This window comes from Marasmius oreades, chromosome 6 (genome assembly GCF_018924745.1).
Source record: "Marasmius oreades isolate 03SP1 chromosome 6, whole genome shotgun sequence".
NCBI classification, from domain to species: domain Eukaryota; kingdom Fungi; phylum Basidiomycota; class Agaricomycetes; order Agaricales; family Marasmiaceae; genus Marasmius; species Marasmius oreades.
Genome location: NC_057328.1, coordinates 2809757 through 2834446, shown reverse-complemented (window position 1 = coordinate 2834446; position 24690 = coordinate 2809757). Strand labels below are relative to the sequence as shown.

The 24690-nt window shown below is 47.8% G+C and overlaps 10 protein-coding genes across 11 annotated transcripts; 5 read left to right on the top strand and 5 right to left on the bottom strand.

Moving 5' to 3' along the window:
* Positions 1–198: 198 nt before the first annotated feature.
* Positions 199–1965, bottom strand: E1B28_010388 (uncharacterized protein; the record flags this gene model as incomplete). Its single annotated transcript, XM_043155350.1, has 5 exons — positions 199–233; positions 289–442; positions 503–976; positions 1028–1205; positions 1262–1965. 5 exons carry the CDS (start codon positions 1963–1965, stop codon positions 199–201), a joined length of 1545 nt encoding a protein of 514 aa, XP_043007816.1.
* A 179-nt stretch (positions 1966–2144) lies between these two features.
* E1B28_010387 (uncharacterized protein) lies at positions 2145–2981 on the bottom strand (the record flags this gene model as incomplete). Its single annotated transcript, XM_043155349.1, has 2 exons — positions 2145–2809; positions 2858–2981. The coding sequence occupies 2 exons, from the start codon at positions 2979–2981 to the stop codon at positions 2145–2147; spliced, it is 789 nt and encodes a 262-aa protein (XP_043007815.1).
* A 111-nt stretch (positions 2982–3092) lies between these two features.
* E1B28_010386 (uncharacterized protein) lies at positions 3093–6470 on the top strand. Of its 2 annotated transcripts, none has more exons than XM_043155348.1 (15): positions 3093–3177; positions 3231–3497; positions 3559–3631; positions 3678–3773; positions 3825–3924; positions 3980–4110; positions 4162–4346; positions 4398–4575; positions 4630–4785; positions 4835–4902; positions 4957–5015; positions 5064–5200; positions 5257–5302; positions 5354–5504; positions 5559–6470. In XM_043155348.1, exons 1-15 carry the CDS (start codon positions 3175–3177, stop codon positions 5619–5621), a joined length of 1713 nt encoding a protein of 570 aa, XP_043007814.1. In that variant the 5' UTR covers positions 3093–3174; the 3' UTR covers positions 5622–6470. The 2 variants fall into 2 exon arrangements, with proteins under 2 accessions (XP_043007814.1, XP_043007813.1); XM_043155347.1 differs by having other exon boundaries at positions 3122–3177; positions 3550–3631; positions 5559–5751.
* Positions 6471–8371, bottom strand: E1B28_010385 (uncharacterized protein). The gene is made up of 5 exons (XM_043155346.1): positions 8138–8371; positions 7197–8061; positions 6938–7139; positions 6758–6884; positions 6471–6699 (listed from the first exon to the last, which is right to left on the bottom strand). Exons 2-5 carry the CDS (start codon positions 7943–7945, stop codon positions 6656–6658), a joined length of 1122 nt encoding a protein of 373 aa, XP_043007812.1. The 5' UTR covers positions 7946–8061; positions 8138–8371; the 3' UTR covers positions 6471–6655.
* A 1130-nt stretch (positions 8372–9501) lies between these two features.
* On the top strand, positions 9502–10594 carry E1B28_010384 (uncharacterized protein; the record flags this gene model as incomplete). Its single annotated transcript, XM_043155345.1, has 5 exons — positions 9502–9619; positions 9671–10024; positions 10087–10180; positions 10236–10437; positions 10496–10594. 5 exons carry the CDS (start codon positions 9502–9504, stop codon positions 10592–10594), a joined length of 867 nt encoding a protein of 288 aa, XP_043007811.1.
* Positions 10595–11353: 759 nt separating this feature from the next.
* E1B28_010383 (uncharacterized protein) lies at positions 11354–11882 on the top strand (the record flags this gene model as incomplete). Its single annotated transcript, XM_043155344.1, has 2 exons — positions 11354–11365; positions 11433–11882. The coding sequence occupies 2 exons, from the start codon at positions 11354–11356 to the stop codon at positions 11880–11882; spliced, it is 462 nt and encodes a 153-aa protein (XP_043007810.1).
* A 1573-nt stretch (positions 11883–13455) lies between these two features.
* E1B28_010382 (uncharacterized protein) lies at positions 13456–14099 on the bottom strand. The gene is made up of 3 exons (XM_043155343.1): positions 13864–14099; positions 13658–13807; positions 13456–13605 (listed from the first exon to the last, which is right to left on the bottom strand). The coding sequence occupies exons 1-3, from the start codon at positions 13915–13917 to the stop codon at positions 13552–13554; spliced, it is 258 nt and encodes an 85-aa protein (XP_043007809.1). The 5' UTR covers positions 13918–14099; the 3' UTR covers positions 13456–13551.
* A 380-nt stretch (positions 14100–14479) lies between these two features.
* On the top strand, positions 14480–15144 carry E1B28_010381 (uncharacterized protein; the record flags this gene model as incomplete). Its single annotated transcript, XM_043155342.1, has 4 exons — positions 14480–14492; positions 14555–14641; positions 14714–14891; positions 14949–15144. 4 exons carry the CDS (start codon positions 14480–14482, stop codon positions 15142–15144), a joined length of 474 nt encoding a protein of 157 aa, XP_043007808.1.
* A 1054-nt stretch (positions 15145–16198) lies between these two features.
* Positions 16199–19814, top strand: E1B28_010380 (uncharacterized protein). The gene is made up of 7 exons (XM_043155341.1): positions 16199–16609; positions 16662–17087; positions 17146–17778; positions 17826–18179; positions 18232–18406; positions 18463–18559; positions 18623–19814. Exons 1-7 carry the CDS (start codon positions 16529–16531, stop codon positions 18936–18938), a joined length of 2082 nt encoding a protein of 693 aa, XP_043007807.1. The 5' UTR covers positions 16199–16528; the 3' UTR covers positions 18939–19814.
* Positions 19815–19884: 70 nt separating this feature from the next.
* E1B28_010379 (uncharacterized protein) lies at positions 19885–23484 on the bottom strand. Its single transcript, XM_043155340.1, has 21 exons — positions 22849–23484; positions 22745–22793; positions 22634–22688; positions 22535–22583; positions 22427–22476; positions 22316–22365; positions 22227–22262; positions 22066–22169; positions 21970–21997; positions 21815–21914; positions 21706–21752; positions 21622–21647; positions 21496–21558; positions 21415–21438; positions 21305–21361; positions 21242–21250; positions 21112–21191; positions 20916–21052; positions 20813–20861; positions 20339–20749; positions 19885–20268 (listed from the first exon to the last, which is right to left on the bottom strand). Exons 1-21 carry the CDS (start codon positions 23033–23035, stop codon positions 20002–20004), a joined length of 1878 nt encoding a protein of 625 aa, XP_043007806.1. The 5' UTR covers positions 23036–23484; the 3' UTR covers positions 19885–20001.
* Positions 23485–24690: the final 1206 nt, after the last annotated feature.

Here is a 24690-nt window from a genome sequence, read left to right as displayed (position 1 = left end):
GGTACAATGGATTCGAAGTGGTCATGAATTCGAGGGGTGCCAGGGAGTTACCACTTCCCACTAGAAGGAGTAGGTTGAACGGAGATAGATGTTTGAAGACTCTGGTGGAGCTAGGAACGATGTACACGTCTATCGCTTTGGGGCCAAGAATGGCAAATGTCTCATCTTGGATATAAATGCAGACAGGTTGTTTGCATGCTAATGTTTTGGCCATAGAGGAAACACTGATTTACCTGCATGAGCAATCAGGTCAGAAAATGTACAGATGGAAGGAGAACCAGGACCTACCAATCCCAGGCATCCCAGTAACAACGACACCGCATCTTTGTGTATGGGTCGTTATCTCAAGGATACCCTGTCCATTCAGTTCGAAAACTTGTTTGCTGCCTTCTTTCGCTTGTGCTCTCTGAGCCAGCTTGCCAAACAAATAGGTTCTCCATGTCTAGCAAAACGATACTGTCAGATCAGACGGGTGTTGACATTAGATGACCGGATAACCTGCCTTTACCCAGTTCAACCTGGCGAGTTTATAATTCCAGTCCTCCATTTCTGATGAAGCAAAGACGTCGGGGATACCGGTGTTGATTTTTCCTTCCCGGTCCTCGTAGTCAGTGAGAAGTTCGAGAAGCTTCCGAAGAAGTCGCCCTTGAGTTGGGTCGATATATTTGACTTCCCATCTGGCTGGAAGTTGGACTGTTGAATGTCGCCCAGCGTCATTCTCCGAAGGCACAATTTTCAACGATATGTCGAAGTGGCCGTAAATTGGCTTCAAACCTATGACAGGCGACGCAACATATCTGTCGGAGTACTGGGAATATAGACCAGAAATGGATAACTGGCATGCAAGGAGGGTGTATCGTATCGAGTCTTCATCCTGATCTCTAGGAAATGACACATGAAAACCGTGGAAGAAGGAGCTACACCTCTCGAAGAATTTCTGGAGGCAACCTCGAGAGGATCTAGATCTATCCAACTCCTGAGGTTATCATCAGTCATTTGCCACCTTTGTAGATCACTGGGAGTATACCTTCAATGATTGAAAAGCACTATAGAGGATACTTATTTGATGGTGCACTGCTACCGTCTGGTATCTCCAGTCCCGAAACTTCCCGTCTTGAAGTGAAAATCGCGACACTCGGAAGACTGAAGGCTCATTTCTTTGCAACGGCGAACCGTGATCTAGAAACTGAATAGATTCATAATTCCTGATCGTGCGTAGATCTGCGTTAGAGTTTGACGGTCGAGATTTAGTGAAACATACCAGTGAAGTACCGTAGCAAGATATAGATGTGGATCAAATGCATTGAGAGCTACTGTGATGTCGTCGTTGATTATAGCCGTCGGGTACTCGTATAGATATTTCCAGACATCGAGTGCACCGATATCGACATCGTGGATTCCGTTGATAGGGTAATCCTGAGAGTGCATAGACCAACGTTCGGATTGACTCTCATTACAGAATTGGGAAAGCATTCGAATTTGACATGCGAGATGTAACTGACTCCACTCCCAGGAGGAAAGTACTGGGCCTACATAGTACTCGTCTGCAGGGTTCGGGTCCAGAAGAAAATCCGAAAAGGAGGCATGCAAAACGCGTACATTGTCTGTTGTGGAGGATGGGATGTCGAGGATCGAACGTAATCCTGACAAGAGAGCAGCGGCCCCACCTTCACTCAGATCCAGAAGTTGTTCAAGAGCCCATAAGCTTTGCATGCCAAATGAATGCGAGCCGCGTAGCTGAAAGGACGACTTCAAGGCTTTGAACTGACTGAAAGGGCTCACGATCAACAACAAAATCTTCCGAAGCTTTCCGCCTTCATTGATGCAAAACCGTAGGATCTGAGAATATAGTTGGTCCAGGTCAGGGTACGGAGATGAAGATTTCACCACTCTTTTGGCATGAAGTATAACCTCCAGCCGCAGCCCAGGAGTTACTGGCAGTTTTCCGATGTCGATAAACTTCATAACAGTGGTCGCATAAATGAACTGTCCTGTCGCCTTGCATAACAATTGGTATATTGCGGCGTCACCAGGCCACGAAGCTCGTGGACGGGGTAAGGTGTTCCAATGTTCTTCCCGAATGCGAGCAAATTCATGTCGGAGATATTTTTCGATATCATCCCGAACAGCGAAGTCACCCAACTTCAAGCTGAAAGAACACAAATTGGAGGATTGGCGACGGAAGATGTGAGAGATATGTGGTTCCGTCGGCTAAATATGAGAAAGTCGAGAGGAAGAGTGGGAGTGGCATGTTGGATTAACTGGAGTAGTCTCTTCTGAGACGTCACCTCGATGCATTCGTCGACACCATCGACGACCACGAGTCGTGGAAGTTGAGACCAGTGCCTTGGGTCCACCTGAGCACACGGCTCTTCTATCAATCTTCTAAACTGGGTTTCCCATTTTTTATACAGCAGCCCGGGTGTCGAGTGGATGGTGTGGTCGATAAGGGGTGCTATTAGGGATTTAAGGCCATCACAGGTTGCAAGCTGGTGGGCAATGGTAGCAACAAACGGTTCAAGTTTATCCCTAGTGACATCGTTCCTCGAAAAAAAGAATGCGGCCGCTAGTTGGCCAGCTTGGATGTACTTTTCGGACAGTGCTTGTGCAATCGCCGACTTCCCTACTCCAGCAGCTCCATTGATCCAGTATACTCTGTTCTGTTTGAAAGGATCCTCAATCCAATGACTGAGTCTCTGGAGGATCTCTTCCCGAGTACCAGCTAGAACATTGGGCTGAGGATAACGAGCCTCCGAATCATGGAGAGCGCTGAATGCGACCTGGTTCAATAATCTTGCAAGGCCCGGCTCTGGCAAAACATCATTAGCCCAGGAAAAACAGTGATGAGTAGACATACCAGTTCTGGCGGTATTTTGATAATAGTTGTCTCCAATATGCGTAGTAGTATTATTGTGGTCTCCTCGAACACTGGTGAGGCTACTGTCGACCACCTGAAGACCGCTGCTGTCTTTGATGCTCATGCCTCATCGATATCGAACCTCAGGCAACAGCATCACAAGATTGGACGGGAGTTTTAATTCTCCGTCGACTGAATATGACGGGCGTGGTGGACGGAGCTTGAGCGCTTGAGCGCCGAGCAGCTCATACCACGGACCATAACGATACATAACACTGACACTTCACTAGCTTCACTACTGGTACCTCGTCATTTACATGGTATGTACTCCTCTAGGGCTCTACAACACGATACTTAACCTCGCATCTCACAGACCACAGAGCCTCGGACAGCCAATGCAGTCGACTACAACCGAGTAAGCTTGGAACAGGAAAGGCACAGACTACTCGAATCCACCGATCCAGAAGAGCATGAGAATGCATGCTTGGGAAGGGGAAGGTTTACACTGCATAAAGATGGGACTTACTCATATTCTTATGGACCAACGGGCTTCCGTGGATTGAAGCACAATTCGTATGCCCTCTACTGCGCCCTGTTTGCGAGTATCGGTGGTTTGAGTTTTGGTTACGACCAGGGCGTGGTGAGTGGTGCACATTATATTGAACTATCCCCAATTCTGAATCGTTCTGGAGCGTTCATAGATTGCAAATGTCCTCGTTATGAAAGATTTCGTGGCTCGCTGGCCTATTACGGCGCTACAGAAAGGGGCTATGAGTGAGATAGTTTCCTTTTCTAAAAATGGTGACTGACAAACATTCAGCTGCTGTTCTGGAACTCGGTGCTCTAATGGGTGCCTTGATAGCTGGGGTTTTCACCGATAGATACTCTCGCGGAAGCTCGATGTTCGTTGCATGCCGTGAGTCTCAGTTCTGTCCTTACAATCACTTCCACTCTCAACTCTCTCCAGTCGTATTTTGTATAGGATCTGCATTTCAATGCGGCGCTACAAGACTCGGCCACCTCTTCTTAGGGCGTGCAATCGGCGGAGTAGGCGTAGGTGCACTCAGGTCAGTCCCCAACAAGGTACTTGTTCTCAAAAGCATGAACCTGACTTGAATATAGTATGCTATCGCCTCTCTATATGGCAGAAATTAGTCCACCAGAGGTTCGAGGGTCCCTCCTGGCTTTAGAACAGTTCTCCATAGTACTTGGTGTCGTACTGGGCTTTTGGTTAGGGTTTTTCACTCGAGAATGTGGGTGGCGGCTCAGAAAACAAATCGGATTGATTTTAATATCTGTACCAGTTGAAGGAACAGCTTCTTGGCGTATCCCTCTCGGTTTCCAAATTATACCTGGAATTATTCTACTCTTCGGATGTTTAATTCTTCCTCCATCTCCACGGTTGCTGGTTCTGCAAGGCCGAATTGGAAATGCCCGGTCCGTCCTTGCGAAGTTGCGATCACGGACTCAATCGGATCCCCTTATACATGTTCGTCACAATCCACCTTGCATACTTGATCCAACTCTGACCCTCCCGCAGCTAGAGTTATTGGAGATGCGCGTCGAGGCGGTCACTATTCAACGTACGTTTGGAGGCGAGATGACCTCAAGCGTCAAGGGCAGCAATATCTATCGGGAACTAAGGACTTGGGGTACGCTATTCGAAGACCGGTATCGTGATCGTACATGGATTGGTATCTTGATGATGGTATTCCAACGTGAGCCCGCCTGGCCTTGAACTCATATTCAAGCTGATATCTGCCCGATGTTAGAATGGAGCGGAATCAACGCCTTACTATACTATGGGCCGACACTGGTTGGAAGTATCGGATTTACGGGAGATACGACCACGCTCTTGGTTTCAGGAGGCATTGGAATCGTTCAATTCTTTGCCGTGTTCCCGACGATATCCTTTATTGATCAGTGGGGTACGCAGCTATTCCTAGTTCCTTCTCATCCTTTTCATTGTCTCGGCAGGAAGGAAACCTTTACTCAAAGGTGGTAGCATCATAATGGCTTGCTCTCACTCTTTAATTTCTGCCTTGGTATGTCCATTATGGCCCGTTTCAGAGTATCTGAATTTAACTCCCGTCATTCAGGTGCTCATGTTCCACGATTCATGGTCGCAGAATCCCATTCCTACATGGATGGCGGTCGGGTAAGCGTTTTGTCATTTACAAATGCGGTATTAAAGCCTTCCACCTAGATGCATATATGTGTTCACAGCTGCGTATGGATTGTCTTTCGGGCCGATTGGTTGGGTGCTGCCCAGTGAGGTGTTCCCCTTGTCAATGCGAAGCCGAGGCGTGGCACTCTCGACTGCATCCAACTGGTTAAATAATTGTGCGTGTTTCCACCCACTCTGTATACAATGGGATCCCACTGGAGATGATTATTAGTCCTCATAGGCCTGATCACGCCAGTTGCCTTCGAATATTCACCTGCGTGAGTCCAGTCATACAAAGTTCCTGGTTCTTTGACGAAAGAAATTCCCAGAGGAACTTTTTTGATTTTTGCTGCCGCTTGTTTCACGGCTTACTTGTGGGCAAGCTGGAGAGTCCCTGAAACCGCGAATGTATCTCTAGAAGAGGTCGATTCCATGTTCAAATCGTCTGCTGGAAGAGATGAATTGGCTCTGAGACGTCAGGTACATTGCTTTCATCTCTTGCATTTTATTCATGAGTTGAAGCGGATTCTTTAGATTGAGGAAGATCTTGGTCTGAATGATCTCGTACGGAGTCTGGGCTCTTCGACTTGGTCTTGAGCGCTGGAGACGTCTGTCATAGGTGTACTAATATTTCAAATGGAGGACGTAACTACGCGACCATTATCCCGTACATAACGCGTTGCGGGACAAACAACGACATCATGACCTATCTCATTCCTAACCTCTACCACAAGGAATCGACTATCTTTGAGAGTTGTTGGAAGTATACTCTTTCTTCTAGTCTTTTCTGACGAGAAGACTGGTCCACAAAGAGCCTGTCTGCATTACCATCCAAGGCTTCGGACGCTCAGATATGTACATCGTCAACGGCTTCCTCGCAGACTACCCCGCAGTACTCGACAACTCGTATTTGTCCAATCTACCCCTTCCCATAGACATGGAATAGTTGAAGTAACCGTCAAAGCCATCCGAAATCTTGCCTAGCGCGAATGAACCCTACTGGTCCTCCCCTACACCACGCGTTTGGTTTCATACTTGGAGAAAGGACCTTCTGCAGTGCTTGTTCTCATCTCCCCTTAACCTCAAGGAAAGCATACAACCCCATCGGAAGCTAGATGCCACGATTCATCAGTCCTTGATCCAAACAAATGCCAGTTTTTCCGTTGCGTCCACGACACATTCGGTCGTTCCTCACTTCCGGGCGAATAGCCTGAGATCGGCCGATTTCAATGACGCTGTCGAGACTTTTATGAAATATTATCGATGCTCGGGACGAGAAACCTACGTCGCAGATAGACGCTCGACCACTTGACCACTGCTGCTTCGTCTGATACTCGTATCTCATCGATATCTTTACGCAAATTACTACTCATATTAGCTGTACTGCGGGATTTCGATACCGTCGCGCCCGCCCAGCGTTAGACGCTGCAGAGTACACAAGCGACCACCAGGACCGATAGGAACGGTGAAGCGAAGATGGGCGTCGAATGTCATCCGAATTCATTTCGGAGGTATAGATACAGGATGAGTTAGATACAGCAGACGGGAATACTATAGGTGTGAGTGTAGATAGGTACATAATACCAGGTATTGGTGCACACTACTAAGGTAACAGGCACAGTCTACGGGCTTTATGATATTCGATACATTCGTAAGTATTCGATATGGAGACCGCCTTGTGAACATGATGTCAGTTAAGCCGATTATTGGCACGATCGAGAAACCCTGCGCACCTTGACATAGTCTATCGGCCTCGAACTCGACATACCGCCTCGCTAACCATAATCGACTTGGGGTTATCACGAAGGTAGGAATGTCCACTTCATCATTCCTTACGTGCTGCCATATCCCGTTATGCCACTGATATCCGTCAAAATAGGAGTCGTAGCCACTAAAAATTGAATATTACTTACGAATGAACGGAAACCATCGCGGTACCGAAATTCGACGAGATGGGATGGACTGGGATTCAGGTCGTGAAGAGCAATTGATCCACAGAGCGAATCTCCTTCCCGGGAGAACACGAGGTCATACATGACCGTCTCCTCCGTCTTGGCACGAGGTACCATGATCTTACGAGCGTGTACGGGTGTTGACGGGTCAATATGGATATCTCTAAGGGGACGGTATGAAATGGGAACTTGGGGTGGGAGACAAATGATGGGAACGCACAAGGCTGGAGTCTCGTTTCTCCTTTTGTTAGGAATGACATCGATCTCTTCCTCAGCTTGCCCTGTCGAGTTGATTCTTGGATTATGTGTTATTAGCCATTTGCTACTGTAATTTTTCTGGTCCACAATCGGTAGTATGAGGAGTAACCCAACGGCAATCAAGAATAGTGTCAAGAGTCCACCAACGTTTAGGATGCCACGCTTTGATAGTGATTCCCGGTTGGAGTCGAGAGGTTTGTTTTCCCAATCGTCATCGTCTACATCATCATCCAAAGCTGGATCATACGCGTACGCGATTAAACCTCGCTCCGACGCGCCCAAATTCCCTGAAGGGTATTTAGAATCAGAAGAGACGGAGACGACGGTGTCTCCGGACAGGGAGTTGATGGATTCGCGTTTACTGTGAATCCGTGGTGGAGAGGGTAATGAACCGTCGTCGACGAGATGGTAAAGGATCATGGAGTTTCGTGGTGAAGAGGATGAGTTTCCAAGTGCACGGGCATCTTCTGAGGGAAAACGGGTGACGATAGATTTTCGACCAAGGGAATTGAAGCAGGGCCTGTGGTCCGGTGAGGAGGGATTCAGTGGAGAAGAGATGAAGACTGAGTTGCGTATAACACTTGGTGAATAATCCGGGGAGTCTATTTGTAAATGGGAAGGGATTGAGTCGGACTGGCTTGATAAGGAGGAAGATGAGGGACTGCTGTCCCCAGTCGAGCGTACGGGGCGTAGTTCCAATTCGGGGGCCATGGGGGTCCAAGGGGGGAAATGCCTGATTCAACGGCTTTTTTGTCTGGCTTATATAGTCCAGTTCCGTCCTTAGACGCGTACATCCGGTGACTTGAAGATTTCGATTTCCGATTCGTCTGGGACCCAAGTTTGACACAAAAACTCAGGGCAAGTCTACCAGATGGTTCTTGGAACGATGGTTATTACACTTACAAACAAGAAATATGCTTGGTTGTGTGGCCTCAAGGCGTTTGAGATCACAAACGAGCATGCTGACGCTGTCTCATTTCTGGCCCGATATGTTATGACCCCCTTTCCGCCACCAGCGCTCCTTCCTTGTCTTTAGGAGCAGTCGTCGCGCCGCTGCGGTCAACGATGGCCGCAAAGCGATGCAGTGCCTGTGGGTTGTGGTGACTAGTGCGAAGACGTCAAGAGAAAAGGTAGGAGTACAGCTTTTCGGAACGTGACCGCCTATCTCAATCGCTCACCCTAGTCCCTTCTCGACCCATACAGTAGTATCTCACGTCCAACGCCCGGTTTCCTTTCTGCCTAGAGTTGACTACCAGGAAGAAGTGGTCATCACAGAAGGCTATCGCAAAAGTCCAACTTTTTTGCGTCCCAACCATGAAAACATCTACGTGGGATGGAAGCTCGAGAAATTACGCTCATAGATTTTGGACGGTTGTAGGCGGTTATGGGTGATAGTTTGGTGCGTAATCCTCTGCTTCAGTGTACACGATACAACCTAATCGCAATATCGACACTTACGGGACATTCGAGATTTCGCGGAGACACTTGTGCTCTATTCATCTACCATCACTGAGGTCTGAGCCAGGCAGGAACTTTATTCTGCACGACCGTTCGACTCGGAACAGTGCACAAAGTCAAGAGACCCGCCAGTACGCCCTCCTTAAATGAACATAGAGGACTCATCACGATGCCCACACGAACTCTTCATGACTTTGCAGGCTAGAAGAGGTAATCGACAGCCTCGACGGATCGTGAATCGTTATACGTTGCCGGTTAATGCCAATTGAGGAGGTTTTGACGCAGGACGGGATTGAAGTACTTAGGATTACTGGATCAAGTCATCAACGGTAAAGTGAGCTGATACCGATGGACTCTAATTATACATCAGCGGAACGTGTCTCTTCAACAAAACCCTTCTGGATTGGGGCTCTGTTCACATGAAGAACGTGCACTTGGTCGAATATCGAGCGGTTTTTGAGTAGAGCGGTTTTTGAGTAATAGTTGACAGGCATAACTGCAAACTTTACCTCTGGGCAGCATAAAGTGTAGAGGCAACCGTGCGATGAAGACGTGCTTCCGGTGAGATAGGCCGTAAGTTATTGTTATCGTTACTCCCATATATACAGGCCCAAAGTTGCCCTAGACCTTTCTCTCTGCGATGATGACAAGCATGTACATATACAGTCATCTCCACCCGATTGTAGAACGAATAAACAACGTTCTTTGACGAGGCGAAAACAGAGAGGCGTGAGAGATATTGACTATAAGAGGACAGTGACAAACTCTCGGTCCGTAACGAGCTGGGCTCACTAGGTCAACCACCAACCATGACTGCAATCGCTACTCCTTCATCTATCAGAGACGTGGTTAATCCTCAATTCCATCAGAATAATTTTGCTGCAGAGTCTTTTGTCAAAGGGGAACTTGGGCTGAAACTTGATAAAGGTATCTCTCTTGTTGAAACCATAATAAATGCGCTTACACATGGAATTGTAGATGACCAGATTTGCCGTTTGTCGCTTACCGCTGCAGGATGCCCTCTAGGACCCCTTCACTGTCCCCTACGACACACAGTCCCTTCTTCCCAGAACTTCCAGCCACCAAAACAACTTCCAACACATCCTCGAGAAAGAGAACGTCTGGCCACCGTGTGCAAGCACTGGCTCCGTGGTCTCTGCAAGAAAGGCGACGCTTGTGAATTTCTGCATGAGTATAATCTCAGGCGAATGCCAGAGTGCTGGTGGTTCGCAAAGTATGGTTACTGTTCTGCAGGAGACGAATGTTTATACGCGCACCCCAAGGAGCGTAAAATAGAATGCCCAGACTATAACCGAGGATTCTGCAAGCTCGGCAAGTCGTCTTGTCAATCATGTTCAGATGCTTTATTAACGACGCGGAAATTCAATTCACAGGCCCTTCATGCCCTCGAAAGCATATAAGACGTGTCGCATGTCAGTTGTATCTGACGGGATTCTGTCCATTAGGCCCTGAGTGCCCCAGAGGCCAGTAAGTACATATGTGATTCGCGTGCCCGTTGCCGTCACTTATATTTTATATGTAGCCCGAAACCTGGCATACCTCCAGCAAAAGCTTATGATCCTCCCTCTCCCCCGTCAAATCGTGACCTTGGGCCGCCACCGCCTGGGTATGGTCGATACGCTGATTTTGACCGTGGGGCGGGTAGTGGCCCGAATTACGCAGGTGGTACCAACCCTTCTGGAATGCAGCCTAGACGGAATTTGGATGAGGTGTTATGTTTCAAGGTGCGAATTTCTGTCGTGATTAACTCGTGGCTTAGGCATCGCTGATTCGTATTTGAAGTGTGGAGAAAAAGGGCATTACGCTAATCATTGTCGCAATCGCAATGTCCCAGGTAGTCGCGGCGGAGTCGAGAGGACAAAGAGGATCGGAGAAGAATGAATGTAGAGGGCATCGGGACACCATCGCGATGGCCAGGGAATTGGAATACGTTGCTGATTCTGAACCTTACCCTCGTATGTAAGGCATCAGGCTGTCGGAGGAAACATTGCGCAGTCGGGAATCTATCTTCGATGTGCCTGGATGACCTGAGCGTAAATCCAGGTTTCTCTCGAGATTTGTCATGATCCACCGGCGTCAAGTTGAAACCATCTTCCTGAGCGCAATAGTCGCTCGATAATTTCTTCAGGACCACCGTTCCGCCTCCCCGGCCTTTCTCAGCACTCACGGCTATCGCGGAAGGCATCTCTTGTTATGACTGATGATCGGAGATGAACTCAACGAGCCAATGCGGTTTCCAAGCAAAGTTTTAAATTCGTCAGGGTACTCACCTCTTCTAACAACCCCGATGTCAACATGTTCAATCCATCTATTTTCAATACCCCAGTTGAGACCTTTCCCAGCGATTTCTCTACAATGGCTCCAGACCGACCGAACACGATTTCATACATTTGATGACACCACGAACTGAACCAGCCACTGTTGGTATGCGAGTTGAAATAAAGATCAGGAGTGCAGCCGAGCTATACATATGTCGTCGGTGCACAAATTCCACCGATGTTGTTCGGTGTGCTAATTTTCCCTCCCCCATCTCCAAAAGAAGATCACTCTTAACCATACATAGATCATGCGTTTGGACTCGTGCATCGCCAGACCATGGGTTTGCCCTACAACCTGTTTCTTCTCTACTGCACTTCAACGATGCCTGCGTCTGTACGCCACTTTATTTTCCCCACTACCTACTTTTCACTGACAAGGTGGGGCTGTCTTTTTTTTCAAGTTTGTCAATGATCTCCTTTGTGGGGCTGCCTCTGATCCATATATCACTCCCCCCGCCGAATTTGCACTTGTGTTGAATCGGAATAAACAGCCTATCAACCTCACGAAGGCTCTACCCCACGACGGTCTCATCCAATCCGATTTCATTAACGAGAAGATGTCTTCAATAGTAGCACACACAACCTCGCTTTCTCTTCTTTCAGATTCGGATACAACTACAACTCCTGCTTGGTCGAGTTGCATCAGTGTTGTTCTGGATGAACGATCTATGAGGGATAAGACGTGTGTCGTTGTGAAAACGGTGAGAAGGGCTGGACGAGAGGATGGGGTAGTCTGTGTTAGGATACCTTTTACGCTGACGGGGTGTCTTTTTGGGATACATACGGGGTTGGGGTTAGCCTTGGATGCTATGGTTGCGGGAGCGGACGAGGGTGGAGTTTTTAGGTTGTAGAACTGACCCACAGTGGTGGGGTGCTTTAGGAAATGTCCAGAGCCTCTGCATGGGGTTTTTGCAGAACTGCGACACGCCCGGTTTCGCTCTCCGGGCTAATGAGACGACGAGAGGGTTTGAAAAATCAATTCATACTTTGGCTACGTACCGACTAGTAACTTACGATGTACACAAACTGGGATTAACGGACGATACATATCTTTGTACAACATCAGCCTTCACCATGTTTCCTCAATTGTCTGCTATTAACGTCTTCGAGGCTGGTATGGTTTACTGAGCTGAAACTTTCTGCCCAGAGGATACGTATCCTTTTGGTATATCTGCTTCCTGAAATGACGGGACTATACGGACATGGTTGGAAGACGATGATTGATGGAGTTGAGTTGGAAAACAAGCGCGGTGTAAAGTAAAAAGTTCTGCGACCCTGATTTGGGGCTATGTACGGATTCGTGAAGCTAATGTATAAAGTATTCAGCATGCACCACAGAAGATTGCGAAAAAGCTTACATTTTTTGACAACGTCCGCAACATCGGGCAGTGGGAGGAGTGATGTGAACAAACCTGGTGAAAGACAATTCGAGCTGGCCTATCAGAAAGAGTCGGTCGTACATATAGTTTGAAGAGTTGGGGACGATGTGGGACAAGAATGGTATTATGGGTTGTTCGCGCGCTGGATGTTTTGAGTTACCTGTATCACTGACTATCAGATCAGAAGAAGAAGAGAAACCTACTTGTCGTCCTGAAGCGACATCTGAGTCCATCGATCCACACTGCGACACCATCCTCAGGCTCCACCTCACCCACTGGCAGCAGCTTCTATGGTGTCAGGATCCTGGGATCACAGCGACCTGAAGGCAAAAAGGTAAGCGCATATAGTACCTGAACGCGACGTCCGAGTAACCAAGGCTTCTGAAGACCGCCTGTGTGCATGATCTGATCATTTGAGCCAGATGTACTCGCCGGCCTGAAAAAGAGTCGATTCATCGAAGAGGGGATTGTTGACCTAGCCATGTCTGCTCACGGGGTCCTTGAAGCATTGAAGGGTCGGAAACACAGTCATAAGAGCTTCGTTCACCGATGTCCATGGGCTGCATCATTTTTTTGTCCCATCCTGACATGAGTGTTATCCCTTCAGCTCCAAAGGCTGCTGACATCTTCATTGCGAGCAAGGGCCTCCAATAACCGTTCTGCAGCTTTAATCGGCCCTGGTTTGGGTCCAAATCCGGTTCTGGCTATCGAATATGGCGATGATAATGCTGAGCAACGAGTCGGCGACAAGCCTGGGATCGAATGAATTTCGGTAGATCGCGCCAAATCGGTCGTAGAGGTGGAGCCTGCCCAAAAGCGGCATCGAGAACTAGCGGAAACATGAGCAATATTTTCGCCATGGCATGCCGGTAAGAGCGATAGCAAAGTATCACGACGTGTTCAGCTTTCAGGGTTGAACGAACGAAGCGGCCAGCGTTCCACGAACCGACTGACCCCACTGCTCCCCACTGCGTTTTTATCATAGTAACACGTCGTGAGAAACTCGCAGGAGAATCTTCTCTGGAATGGCTTACGAACAAGTTTAGTCGATTATCGACGCGAGATTGGATTCAATGTAGGTATGATGATACAATAATGTGTTATGTTACTGCATTCTCGTGATATTCGTGGTCCTATTCGTCTACTTCCTCTCTCCAAGACCGACGGCATCCTTTGCCTTGTCAATCATGGATTTCTGTGGCAAGGTTGGTTAGACGCTGGGGGTGAAAAAGAAAGATCGAGCGTACGTCGTTGTTGTTGGAGTTGCCGCTGAGGGTGTCACCGACCTTCTGGCCGGTGGATTTCTCGCTCTGAGGCTGCATGGTAGAAGCAGCGCTGTCGCCGTGGCCCTTCAGCTTGTCACCCATGTGCTCGGTGGTCGATTTCTCAGAGTCGGGCTACAAAGAGGACGGTGAGGACGATATATATGCAGATTGGGAGACGTCGGGCATACCTTGAGTGCAGCCTCGGCCTTGTCGGTGAAAGATTGACGTCCAGTGTCAGCCATGATGATGATATTAAGAGTTGTTGTGAGGTGAAAGTGGTTAAAGGGAGTTTGGTAAGGATCGTTAGAGCTGCGAGAGCCTCCTTATATACCATTTTTGAGGTGAAATCGAGTGACGTAGAAATGACGGATAACTCAGGAGGAGGAGAAGTAATGACGCGGACAGGGCAGCCTCCAAAATCGCGACGCGGTACTGACGTCACGCGCCACCATTTCACATGTACAGCACGAGGCTCAGATCCTTCCACCTAGTCTCGATAACAGGATCGGCTACCTTCGAGGATACCTGGAAACAAAAGGATGTTCCATCATTGATCCCACTATCGCCGCTCACCAGGGCATAGCACACATGCTCTGTTGCTGGGGGCGTGGCGGCGAGCTCGAAACAAACTCTCTCCAGCGGGCACCGCGCCTTTTCCAACTGGCACCTCGCTCTCCTCAGCTGGTAGTGTCCTACGACGTGCACCCTTTCCTAGGAACGGAGTCATTACCGTTCAATCTGAATATCTCGAACTCGAAAGGCGCATAATGAACCAGTACGCTTCTGACTACGAAAATCCACGCAATGCCTGGGATTGGTGCGTCCAGTTCTCACTCCATCCCCACGTTCCTGATCTGATAGTTCAAACTGGAAAATCAGTGTTTCTTCTCTATCTTCTGGCCAAAACATTAGCTCGCAAACAACCGATATTCCTCCATATCCAAGCTAGTACATTTGTCTTCCTTGGTGTGTACGCCGTTCCCAACTCTTCCGACGTCTTGCGATCTGTATATGTGTCCGACATGCTTTTCCTGATAGACATGGATTGGACTAGTGCAGAAAACCCCGCGTTCATGGAAACGTCGAATATGCTTTACCCGGTTGGGACGTCTTCTTCCCCGAACCCACGATTACAACGACTTAAGACTTGGCGAAAGGAATTACGAATCACTTCTCTGGTGATGAACCCACCCGATGTTGCGGACGTTGTCAGAATGTAAGCTTTCGCATCAAAGTTCTGTGGTCATGTTCTAGTCTGAAACAAATACTTAAGCTTCACCCATGCGTACCCCAGGTCAGGGCTTACAGCCCCAAAAATGGAGAACTTTACCCGCCTCTTGATTCAAACCTTCAATGTGGACCTCTGTCGTTTCGACGAGATCTTCGGTTTCACTCAAACAGATCCGCTGTTTTGGCCAAAGCGATCCAGGAATTCGTGGATGATGTCCGGAGTGCTCTTGACGACCTGAAAGCTGAAGACGTTGCTACGCGGTAGTTCAGACTCTCCCCAGTACTCCCATCGACTTATTGCCTCATACCGAAGGCGACCGCTCTTACCGCCGACTCATTTAGACCTTGAGCCTAATCACACTCTGCGACATGAAGTCCGGTCTTCCTTGGTAGTGAACCTACTCTGCGAGGCCTGGACAAAGCAAGCCGACAAGATGCGGACGATTATGGACCTCACTTGGCTCCGAGAAAGTAGGTCCTGCCAGTGTATCGGATCAGCTCATGTGATTTGATACCCACTGTCACCTACATCTTCAAATCGAACCTCTCCATGTCATAGACTGGGCACTTCATGCACGAATTTCCAACTGCCACAAGCCGAACTTGGTTCCTTCAGTTCTGAGTTTGGGGGGAGGCAATTTAAAGACGTCGCCTGTTTCTTGTTTAATTAGGATCCACAGGTTCTCGGCGATCGTGGATGAGGAGTCAAGAGAAGGCATCTGTAAGTTTCTACAGCTCAATTGTCTGATCAATTCTTTCAATGTTCATGTTAGTCAAGTTCATCCAGGCAATCGCAGTAGTCTGGACGAACTTCCATAACGGAGACGCTTGCTGCCATCTCCAGTTCCCGCCAGGAGCATCAGATCTTCACACATTGACGACCCTATTACAGTAGAGGATCTTTTTCGCGGTACCGCCGGAATCACGGACGCACGGCACCCTACATCTGCATTCGTAGCTCGGACCCTCACCCAATGGTATCTCCCCTCTTCAAATCACCACACACTCCCTCCATACGAGCACTATATCGAATAAACCTTGCTGTACGCTGTACATCGCCAAACTCTTGTCATCCGGTGCAAGAGCAATCTCCTGTGATTTTCCGGGATCCGGTCACCGTATTTTTAGCAAACTTTTGGCACCATTCCCGCTCTCGATAATAAACGGGAACAGCTCACACTTGTAAATTACCTGAACGGCCTGTAACCTGTACATAAAGATCCTTAAAACCTTCCGAGTCGCCTGTCTTGTGCTTGATGCAAGACAACTTGCTTGCTTCCAATCTGTGCGTCGTGGGGACTGAGGTCGCGTGAGCTTACGTTATCTAGACCCTTTTGTATAGGGGTGTTTGGGCAAACTGATGGGACAGTCAGCGAGTTGTTTTCCTCCTTCTCATCCGACTTTTTTCGTTGGTGCGAGTTAGTTGGTTTTTTCTTCGATTTCCGAATATTTATCGCACTTGTTATTCGTTGTGCGTGTTGTTCTTTTCTCTCATCCACGCTCCTTCCAACTTTTCCCACCCAGTCGCTCCCTAAGAAAACCTTCTAACGTCCTTCATTTTTTTTTGCCTTCTTACCTTACAACTTTTTGTTACCCCCTCCTCACATTCATTCCTGTGATCCTATGGATGACCAGACAGCTTTCGCTCAGCAATATCCTTCTGCTGCTGCTGCTTATTCCACATTCGACATCGACATGATGAAAGTCAGTTACTCTCCATCTACATCTTACACCCCGCACTCATTCCTATCTCTAGCGGTCAATGGACACAACCGGCGGTCCTGAAGCCAAAAAAGCTCGTTGGTCTCCAACCTCTGCAACAGCCAATGCTGGTGCTTCCTCTCCTTCTGCGTCATCTGCTCGCGATGCCTTTGCCAACTATGGTTACGGGCCTCAAGCATCTATCAATCAACTCCAATACAATACCCCTACTTCCCCTCTCTACTCGACCCCCCAAACTCTTTCAGTAAACGTGGGAGGTGGCCAAGGCTCACCAGGCCAATTGAGTCCCGGCGGTGCCGCCACCCAGTCCGGTCAAGCGGGTGCAGGTGCCTCGAATGGATGGGGATATAATCAGGCAGCACTGATGGGAATGGGTATGCCCTCCGTGAATGGTATGAATGGTATGAACGGCATGAACCTTGGGATGTTGGGTGGATTTGGGTATGGAGGATTCAACCAGGTAAGAGAGTCGCAACGGACCTGTTACCCTCAGCGTTATCTAATCTTTTTCTCTTCAGCAACGACTTCCCACTCTCCAAATCCCCAATTCACCTTCTCATCCCAACGGCAATCAGGGTGCTTATTCCCCTGTAGCCTTTTCACCTGGACTTCAAACTCCACTTACATCCAACCCATTGGGTTTATCCCCTCTGAACCCTCTCAGCGCAACCCTAAATCCCCAGAACCGTACCATTTACATCGGTTCATTACCCTCCACAGCGTCCGTCGACGAGCTCCTCAACTTGGTCCACTTTGGTCCCATTGAGTCGATACGCGTCCTTCCAGAAAAATCTTGCGTATTCTTAAGCTTCTTGGACGCTCAAACTGCAGCAGCTTTCCATGCTGATTCTACCTTGCGAAAGCTCTCCCTTCACGGTCAAGAGTTGAAAGTGGGTTGGGGAAAACCCAGTGCGGTCCCTCAACAGGTCGTTGTGGCCGTTCAACAACAGGGTGCTAGCAGGAATGTTTATCTTGGTGGATTGAACACCAACCCTAATGTAGAGAATGGTGGCGCCAATGGAAGCTCCGAGTGGACTGAAGAAGGACTGAGAGATGAGCTTGGCAGGTTTGGGTTGATTGATCAGGTGAAGATCGTTCGGGACAAGGGTATTGGTTTCGTCCACTTTTTGAGTATTGGGACCGCTATCAAGGTAATTTCATCTTCTTTATGTCCCACTGGATCCTGATCATTTCGTAGGTCGTCAACACTCTTCCTTCTGAGCCTACATGGGCCGGGAAACGCGTATCGTTCGGTAAAGATCGATGTGCATATATCCCCAAATCTCAGCAAGCGGCTGCTCAACAAGCTCAAGCTGCAGCTGCCCAGTCGCTCGTTGCTCAATCCAATACCCCCTATAGTCCCTTTTCACCTGTTGACACGGCCATGCTTGGAATGGTTGGCGGGATGTCTGGCGTCCCTGGTATTCAGGGGATGAACAGGACGGTTTATTTGGGTAACATTCACCCTGAGACGACTACGGAGGAGTTGTGTAATGCCATTAGAGGTGGTGTCCTTCAGAGTATCAGATACATGGTTGATAAACATATTTGTGTGAGTGTTACGTTTGGGTTATCAGTTTTTTTTTTTGACTAGTCTTTTATAGTTCGTTACATTCATTGACCCTGCTGCGGCGTTTACGTTTTATCAAGTGTCGTCTTTCCAAGGACTTACACTGAATAACCGCAGGCTGAAGATTGGATGGGGAAAGAATTCTGGACCGTTGCCACCAGCTCTTGCCCTTGCAGTGCACGGTGGTGCAACTCGGAATGTTTATATCGGTGAGTCGTTATTTTCAGTGTCTGGAATGATTCTGACATTTGTTTCTTACGTGCAGGTAACATTGAAGATTTTGAAGCCTACAACGAGGAGCGTCTCAAGCGTGACTTTGTCGATTGGGGAGAGATTGAACTCGTCAATTTCTTGAGAGAGAAGTAAGTTACTATAATGTGTCGTTGCTACCTACATTTCCTGACTTTTTTTGTTTTGTTTTGGAGAAACTGCGCGTTTGTCAACTTTACGAACATTTCCAACGCCATCAAGGCTATTGAGGCTGTCAAGTCTAAGCCTGAATACGCAAACTTGCGTATTTCCTACGGCAAGGACCGATGCGCCAACCCGCCCAGGAGCGGACCTCAAGGTGGCGGCGGCGGCGGCGGTGGACGTCGCCAGAACAATTCAAACCACGCAGCGGTTGAAGAGGGAGTTGAAATCGATGGTGGTGTACAGGACGGAGTAGAGGGAGACATGCACGTTGATGGTTCTGGGGAAATCCCAGTGCCTACGGGTGCTGTCGCTGGAGCTGCGGCGTAAAGACATTAAATTGTTCTGGTTTCGCCCCCCTCCCTAGCTCCATGGTCTCCACTGTTTGTCAGTTTATCGGTGTTCTGTTGAAATTTCTTATATCCCCTTATGCGTGCTTTTTTCCCTTTTTCTTTCGTTCTTTTGGATACCCGAACCCGAAACTATTACGAGAATCTCTCTCGTTATGCATTATCGTTTTTTTTTTCTGCTCGTCTGCTCTCTTTTTCCTCTTTTTTTATTTGTCTCCAAGAACGCCCACGTTCGTTTATATCCCCCCTCCCTCACCCCCCTTCCGGAATACGAACACGAAATGAGAAAAAACCAAACCTACCAACTCGAAACCCCAAAAAGTCCTTTCTCCCCCTCAGTTCCCGATTGGGGGAGAAAAAGATGGCTTGCAACAAGGAAAAATCGGATTCTATCCTCCCCCCACTAGTTCGCCTTCACTGTTATCCCAACTGCCCGATTTTACGCTTTGCGATAACTGTATCGAAATCCGAATGGATCCCCTACCCCTACCCCCATACTTTTCTTTCCCACTCGTGTTTTACTAAACCGCCAGTCACCAGTCTATTTCGATATTCGATATTCGTCTCTCTCTCTATCCCTCTCTCTGCTCTGTTTTTTTTTTCTTTACTGGGGCCCCCATGTTTTATTAACATAATCTCCAAATCTCAAACGCCTTCTGTCCGTCTCCGTCTCGAAACTAGTTATTATATTCGGCAACCCTTGAGGCAACCCGCAACCCGAAACCAAACCAATGGTGTAAATAAACGAACAAGGAAACTTTTTTTCGTGTTTCTTTTTTTCTTTTTTTCTTCTTTGCTTCTTTCTGTTCGATTGATTGATTGATTGATTTGAATCTTCTTAGTTTGTTTCCCCCCTTTTTTCTTTTTGCGTGCTGACGATCATTCTGCGGATACCCTGTCTTTACGCCCTTGAACATGATACCCATCCATAACCATAACACAAACGAGAATTATGACAGTGGCACTGAGCAATAGGGGAAACGAATTGTTCTTAGATGGTACCATCCGTTATCTCCAGGGTACATAAGTAGAACCACCTTCCACTAATTCCAAACCTCCTGAGCAAAAAGCCCCAGAACATCCTTGAACAAGAACGGACTATAAGACTCAACATCCCCATTCGTAAATACTCTATCCTTCTGAACCGCGTTCAAAGCATCCAACACGTCCGGTTGAATGAAATCAGAAAACACGAAATCGATCAAGCTGTCGTTCGTAGCGACCTTTGGTGGCTGGGAGGAAATGACATCTGGGAGAGGGAAGACTTGGAGAGGGGTGTGGGGGATGTCATCTCCGATTCCGGGGCATGCCTGAAATGAAGGGTTTCAGTCAAAAACTGGGGGGGAGAGGAATCGAGGAGGAGGCCAGCCTTGAACTTACATCTTGTGTAACATACCCCAACGTCAAATTCTGATTCTGATTCTGATCCTCAGCTACCGATCTAGCTCTTAGCATTTCCTCAAGATGGTTCCGGTACATGTCCTCCAACCAAGCTCGGTACATAGATTCAACCTCTCCACGAGCATAAAGGTCATCATCATTTGCACGTCGTTTGTTCACCCCTGCTGGTGCGGGGGCGTCACCGTTGAGGATGGGTAAGACCTCCATAGCAACGCGTAATGGCACGCCTGCAATGAAAACGAACGCGTTGGTGAATGGAGATGCGGTAAGTTGGTCGTTCTTTGTAAATGGGCCTGCGAAGATGTCGTATCGTAAGGAGCCGCCTTGAATGATGAGATAGCTGGGGATGTCGGCGCGAGTGTTGTTGATCGCTAGCGCGACGGGGACGGCCTAAACAGATATCGAGGTGAAGTCGGTGAAAGCGAAAGAGGAGAGAGTGGATGAGCAGCTTACTTGTTCAGCAAATAGAGAGAGTATGGACCCGTTGGAGGGATAGGGTGCCCTGAACGAGTATTTCAGTACCCTCATTTTACGACCTTGAAATGAAACGCCTTACCCGGAAACTTTGTAGTCCTGAGGAGCTGTCCCGTAGAGAAAATCAAGGTTGAATTTCTTCACAAGGTCCTCCAAACCCTGCCTGATGGCGAGACCCCTTGGGGTATCAAACGTAGCGTTTTTCTTCTTTGTATGAAACTGTATTGTTCAAGGAGAATCAGCGAGAGTGTTAACGAGGCTCCAGCGCGAGATCTTACCTCGTATGTGACGCGATTTGCATCCAAGTACCGTCTGCTGAAGGTAATGTTCTTTGTCTTGTCCACGTTCAGCTTTGCGCCTACATTACGTTGAGAATGGTTTGGTCAGTTATGTTTACCCGCTACTCACTCATCCAACCTATCGAAGCTTCGTTCAATGCACAGTTCCTCGGGGACAAACTGATGGGCTCACCGATAGTTTCCATGTACCTTCCGCTCTGAAGGGATATGGATCGGCCGTCGAGTTGCACTGAATAAGGGGGTGAGGTTCTGCTTGGTAAATAGATACCGAAATGCACGTACAGCAGTCCCGGATGTGCGAATGGCCTGCGTGATCCGTGATTGTTTATTACAGCCGCGGGATGAGGAGATCGTGGCGCTTACCTCCTGCGATCAAGATTGGTGTCGTTGGGTGCACGGCCCGAATTGCGTCAAAGACTACAGGCCCTGAAGGTACGATTACACCGGTTAGCGAACAAGTAAAAGAGGGAAAGGGTATAAGTCCTTTACATTTATCCCGAGCCACAGGCATATGGCTATTAATCACGCTTGTTAGTTTCTTGGAAACCTATTCTGAAGGTGGCCTTGACGGACCCTGCGAGGAGGAAGATGTCCGGTTCGTCCCGGATTGCCTCTAAGAACTGATAAGTAGTATGTATAAGTATTATTGTCCTATCGAGCTCAACCTGGGGATCACACTCACCCATGGCTCCTCTACCATATCCGCCACCTTCTGCACTGTCGTGTCATGATCGTTCCCGGTAAACTCGAACATAACACCAAGCGCGGTCACAGATCGACCTCTGAGAAGCTATTTTAGATTTCGATTTGTAGCGACTGCAGTCAACTACACCTTACTTCCTTGTTTTGAATTTTGCGAATCGGCCTGAAAGGAAAGGGAAGCAAGGGACGTAAGTTCGTCAGGCCGAGTCAAAGTCCAGGAGATATACTTACTACCGACAGGGACATCACGAGTGTTGTTTCCCTCATCCGTGATTGTGATATTTACGTTCGATGAGAGGTATCGACCTTTGAGAGCAGGTGCGAAGTTTTCGTGCCTAACATCAAGAACCATCAATGGAAGCCCATCTAAGAAAAGAATGATAGCAACTCACATATCCCGTGTGATGTTGTAGATGTACAGCTCATGACTAAATTCGTTCAAATTGGTATCAAGGAGTTGTGATGGAAAGGTACCGCTTACTTTCCAATCGCCATCACGTCGTAAGGAAGTTGTTTCAGGAACTCATTTGACTGTTGCGGGTAAATTTTGATTACAGAGTCTCCGGTGTTCTAAGAAGAGAACTGTACTGACCTCCCGACCATCAACCCCACCCGGCGGAAAGCCATCCGAGAGGCCAGTTCCTGCGCATGAGACATAATGAGAAAAAGCTGGTCAAAGCAGTGGAAACTACGGTAGTACCATCATGCAAGTCTCCAGAGTCAACCAAAAGAATGTCTACATCTTTTTCCTGCAGCGAAGATTGAGTATCAGACGAGCCTGCACGAATGCAAGACGAACCAGTGCAATCTCCTTCATGTGAGTGACGAAGGAAGCGAAGTCGCCCAGATCCGCACTGATATGTTTTGAACTTCAGTTTCAAAGCAGGTCTCGATTGTGAGGGACGTTCACCTGTAGTTAGGCTCAGGAAACGAGGTCTTTTGATGTCCAAGCAACCAGCCTACGGGATTAACAATTTCAGATTACATTCCATGTCCAGAATGACCATAACATACCATGGGTATCCGTCGTTTGAATGATATTGATATCCCCCCATTCCAAAGGACGCGAGGGTGGAATAGTGGGTGGTGGTTGTCTCGCTCGAAGAGAATGGACGTGTCCCGGTGCATCCCCACATCCTACAACCGACTGAATCTGAGCGAAACCGAACAGTAAGAGGCCAGATACAATTTTTGACGACATTCGTGGAAAGAGTTTGTGAACAAGAGGCGAAACACGACCGCCTTTAAATCCGCGTGCCCAACGTAAAAATAGCGTGCCCGTCGATAGGTACCGTAGTGGAATGACGTATAATTGCACAGATTATAATTATCCTGGATCATTGAAGGGCCGTAACGACGGAATATATCATGAACCTTATCCGACAGACGATTGCAGTGGTGCAGATTTTTCATGCGGGCCTGCCCATGTGAGAGAATACGGTTATACGACCCCGATAGAAAATAATGTTATCGATGAGTTCCAAGGGAAAGCGTTGGTAATTGTGGGTAGGAGCGATTCGACTTGGAGGTACAGCGGAACGTAGGGGGCGGCGGGTATTTTTCTGTGTCGACCGCCGCTTCCGCTTCGTATTTGTTATTACCATAATCGGTCGATTTGGTTACACATTGGTGGCCCAAAGGAAACCGCCGTTCCGCAAAAGTGCTGTAGGCACGTCGTGCTGGCGACATGAGTGGGGAACTCACCTCGTTCCTACCATTACATAGGAATATCATTTATCACTACTTAAGTATCTATGTAATATCTATCACTATCTCCTGGATTAGCGACGTCTGCGTTAGAATATTTGGGTACAACCGTCCCCTGTTCATGCTGTTCGCGTTCGAAGACTACCGCCCTACTTGTCACTCGTTTCCCCTGTGTTGTCTGAGTAAGCTTGCCAATCAAATATGTTCTCCATGTCAGAGAAAAAAACGACACCATTAGACGTCGGTACGTTGGGGTGACCTGGAGAGTACCTTTTTCCAACTCAGCTTGTAGAACACGTAAGTACAGACGAAGATCCTCAGATGTGAATAAACGGCTGAATTAATATACCTGTAGAACACATAAGTACAGACAAAGATCTACAGGGTATCGTGAATGAGTAAACATAGATAGACAAGAAGTATGTACTTACCCTCAGACGTGAACAAGAGGTGTTCACCGGCAAATTCCGAGACATGGGGTAGGGGGAGGGGGAGGGGGGGTGCCTGGAGGACCTTATGTTTAAAAGGTGCATGCACCCCCAAAATGACGTGATACTGTCTCAAATCAGTGTGTGTGGATCCAAATTATTGGTTTTAAAAGGAAATGCACTTTTCCCCAGTTGTGGCAGTAAAAATTTCCTTATTTAGCTATCCAAATTTGCTCAAATTTCTGCATCAAGTCTTATTGATTGGACTGAAACAAACAATCTTTTTTCTTCTTCATGCATGCATATAGCAAAGGCAAAAAAAAAGGTACTATCTCCATCATATGTGGATTATTAATACTTTTGAAGGCTGTCTACCTTATCTGCTCTTTATAGTATCACCTGTGCTGCTGTGGCCTAGCTGGCAAGCCCATAGAAAAGTATTTTTGTGATGATGGATGTCATGAAGAGGCAGCAAAGCAGAGGGGAAAGTGAGAATGACACGTCAAATATCGGAATATAATGTGGGAAATTGGTCTTGCCAAGCATTTCGTAATCAAAAATTTCCATATTAGGAAGGTGCAGGGGGGGAGGGGGTCCAGGGATCCTTATGTCTATGTAGGAACCTCATATGTAAAATTTTCGGATTGAACACCTCTTGGATGTGAATAAATGGCTGAGGGTGCTAAATGTATACAGAAAGTATAAATGAGTAAATAGAATA

Bases quoted from the DNA above. Each gene is read 5' to 3' on its own strand.
- E1B28_010385 (XM_043155346.1), bottom strand. From the start codon at position 7,945: ATGGCCCCCGAATTGGAACTACGCCCCGTACGCTCGACTGGGGACAGC. The intron at 7,140-7,196 runs GTGCGTTCCCAT...CCGTCCCCTTAG, and splicing joins AGAAACGAGACTCCAGCCTT to AGATATCCATATTGACCCGT. The intron at 6,885-6,937 runs GTAAGTAATATT...GACGGATATCAG, and splicing joins GCGATGGTTTCCGTTCATTC to TGGCATAACGGGATATGGCA.
- E1B28_010382 (XM_043155343.1), bottom strand. From the start codon at position 13,917: ATGGCTGACACTGGACGTCAATCTTTCACCGACAAGGCCGAGGCTGCA. The intron at 13,808-13,863 runs GTATGCCCGACG...TCCTCTTTGTAG, and splicing joins AGGCCGAGGCTGCACTCAAG to CCCGACTCTGAGAAATCGAC. The intron at 13,606-13,657 runs GTACGCTCGATC...ACCTTGCCACAG, and splicing joins GCAACTCCAACAACAACGAC to AAATCCATGATTGACAAGGC.
- E1B28_010379 (XM_043155340.1), bottom strand. From the start codon at position 23,035: ATGTCGTCAAAAATTGTATCTGGCCTCTTACTGTTCGGTTTCGCTCAG. The intron at 21,439-21,495 runs GTAAGCGCCACG...CGGATCACGCAG, and splicing joins ACCAATCTTGATCGCAGGAG to GCCATTCGCACATCCGGGAC. The intron at 21,053-21,111 runs GTAAGATCTCGC...TGAACAATACAG, and splicing joins CAAATCGCGTCACATACGAG to TTTCATACAAAGAAGAAAAA.
- E1B28_010380 (XM_043155341.1), top strand. From the start codon at position 16,529: ATGGATGACCAGACAGCTTTCGCTCAGCAATATCCTTCTGCTGCTGCT. The intron at 17,779-17,825 runs GTAATTTCATCT...ATCATTTCGTAG, and splicing joins GTATTGGGACCGCTATCAAG to GTCGTCAACACTCTTCCTTC. The intron at 18,407-18,462 runs GTGAGTCGTTAT...TCTTACGTGCAG, and splicing joins AACTCGGAATGTTTATATCG to GTAACATTGAAGATTTTGAA.
- E1B28_010386 (XM_043155348.1), top strand. The intron at 3,498-3,558 runs GTGAGTGGTGCA...GAGCGTTCATAG, and splicing joins TTGGTTACGACCAGGGCGTG to ATTGCAAATGTCCTCGTTAT. The intron at 4,786-4,834 runs GTACGCAGCTAT...TTGTCTCGGCAG, and splicing joins ATCCTTTATTGATCAGTGGG to GAAGGAAACCTTTACTCAAA.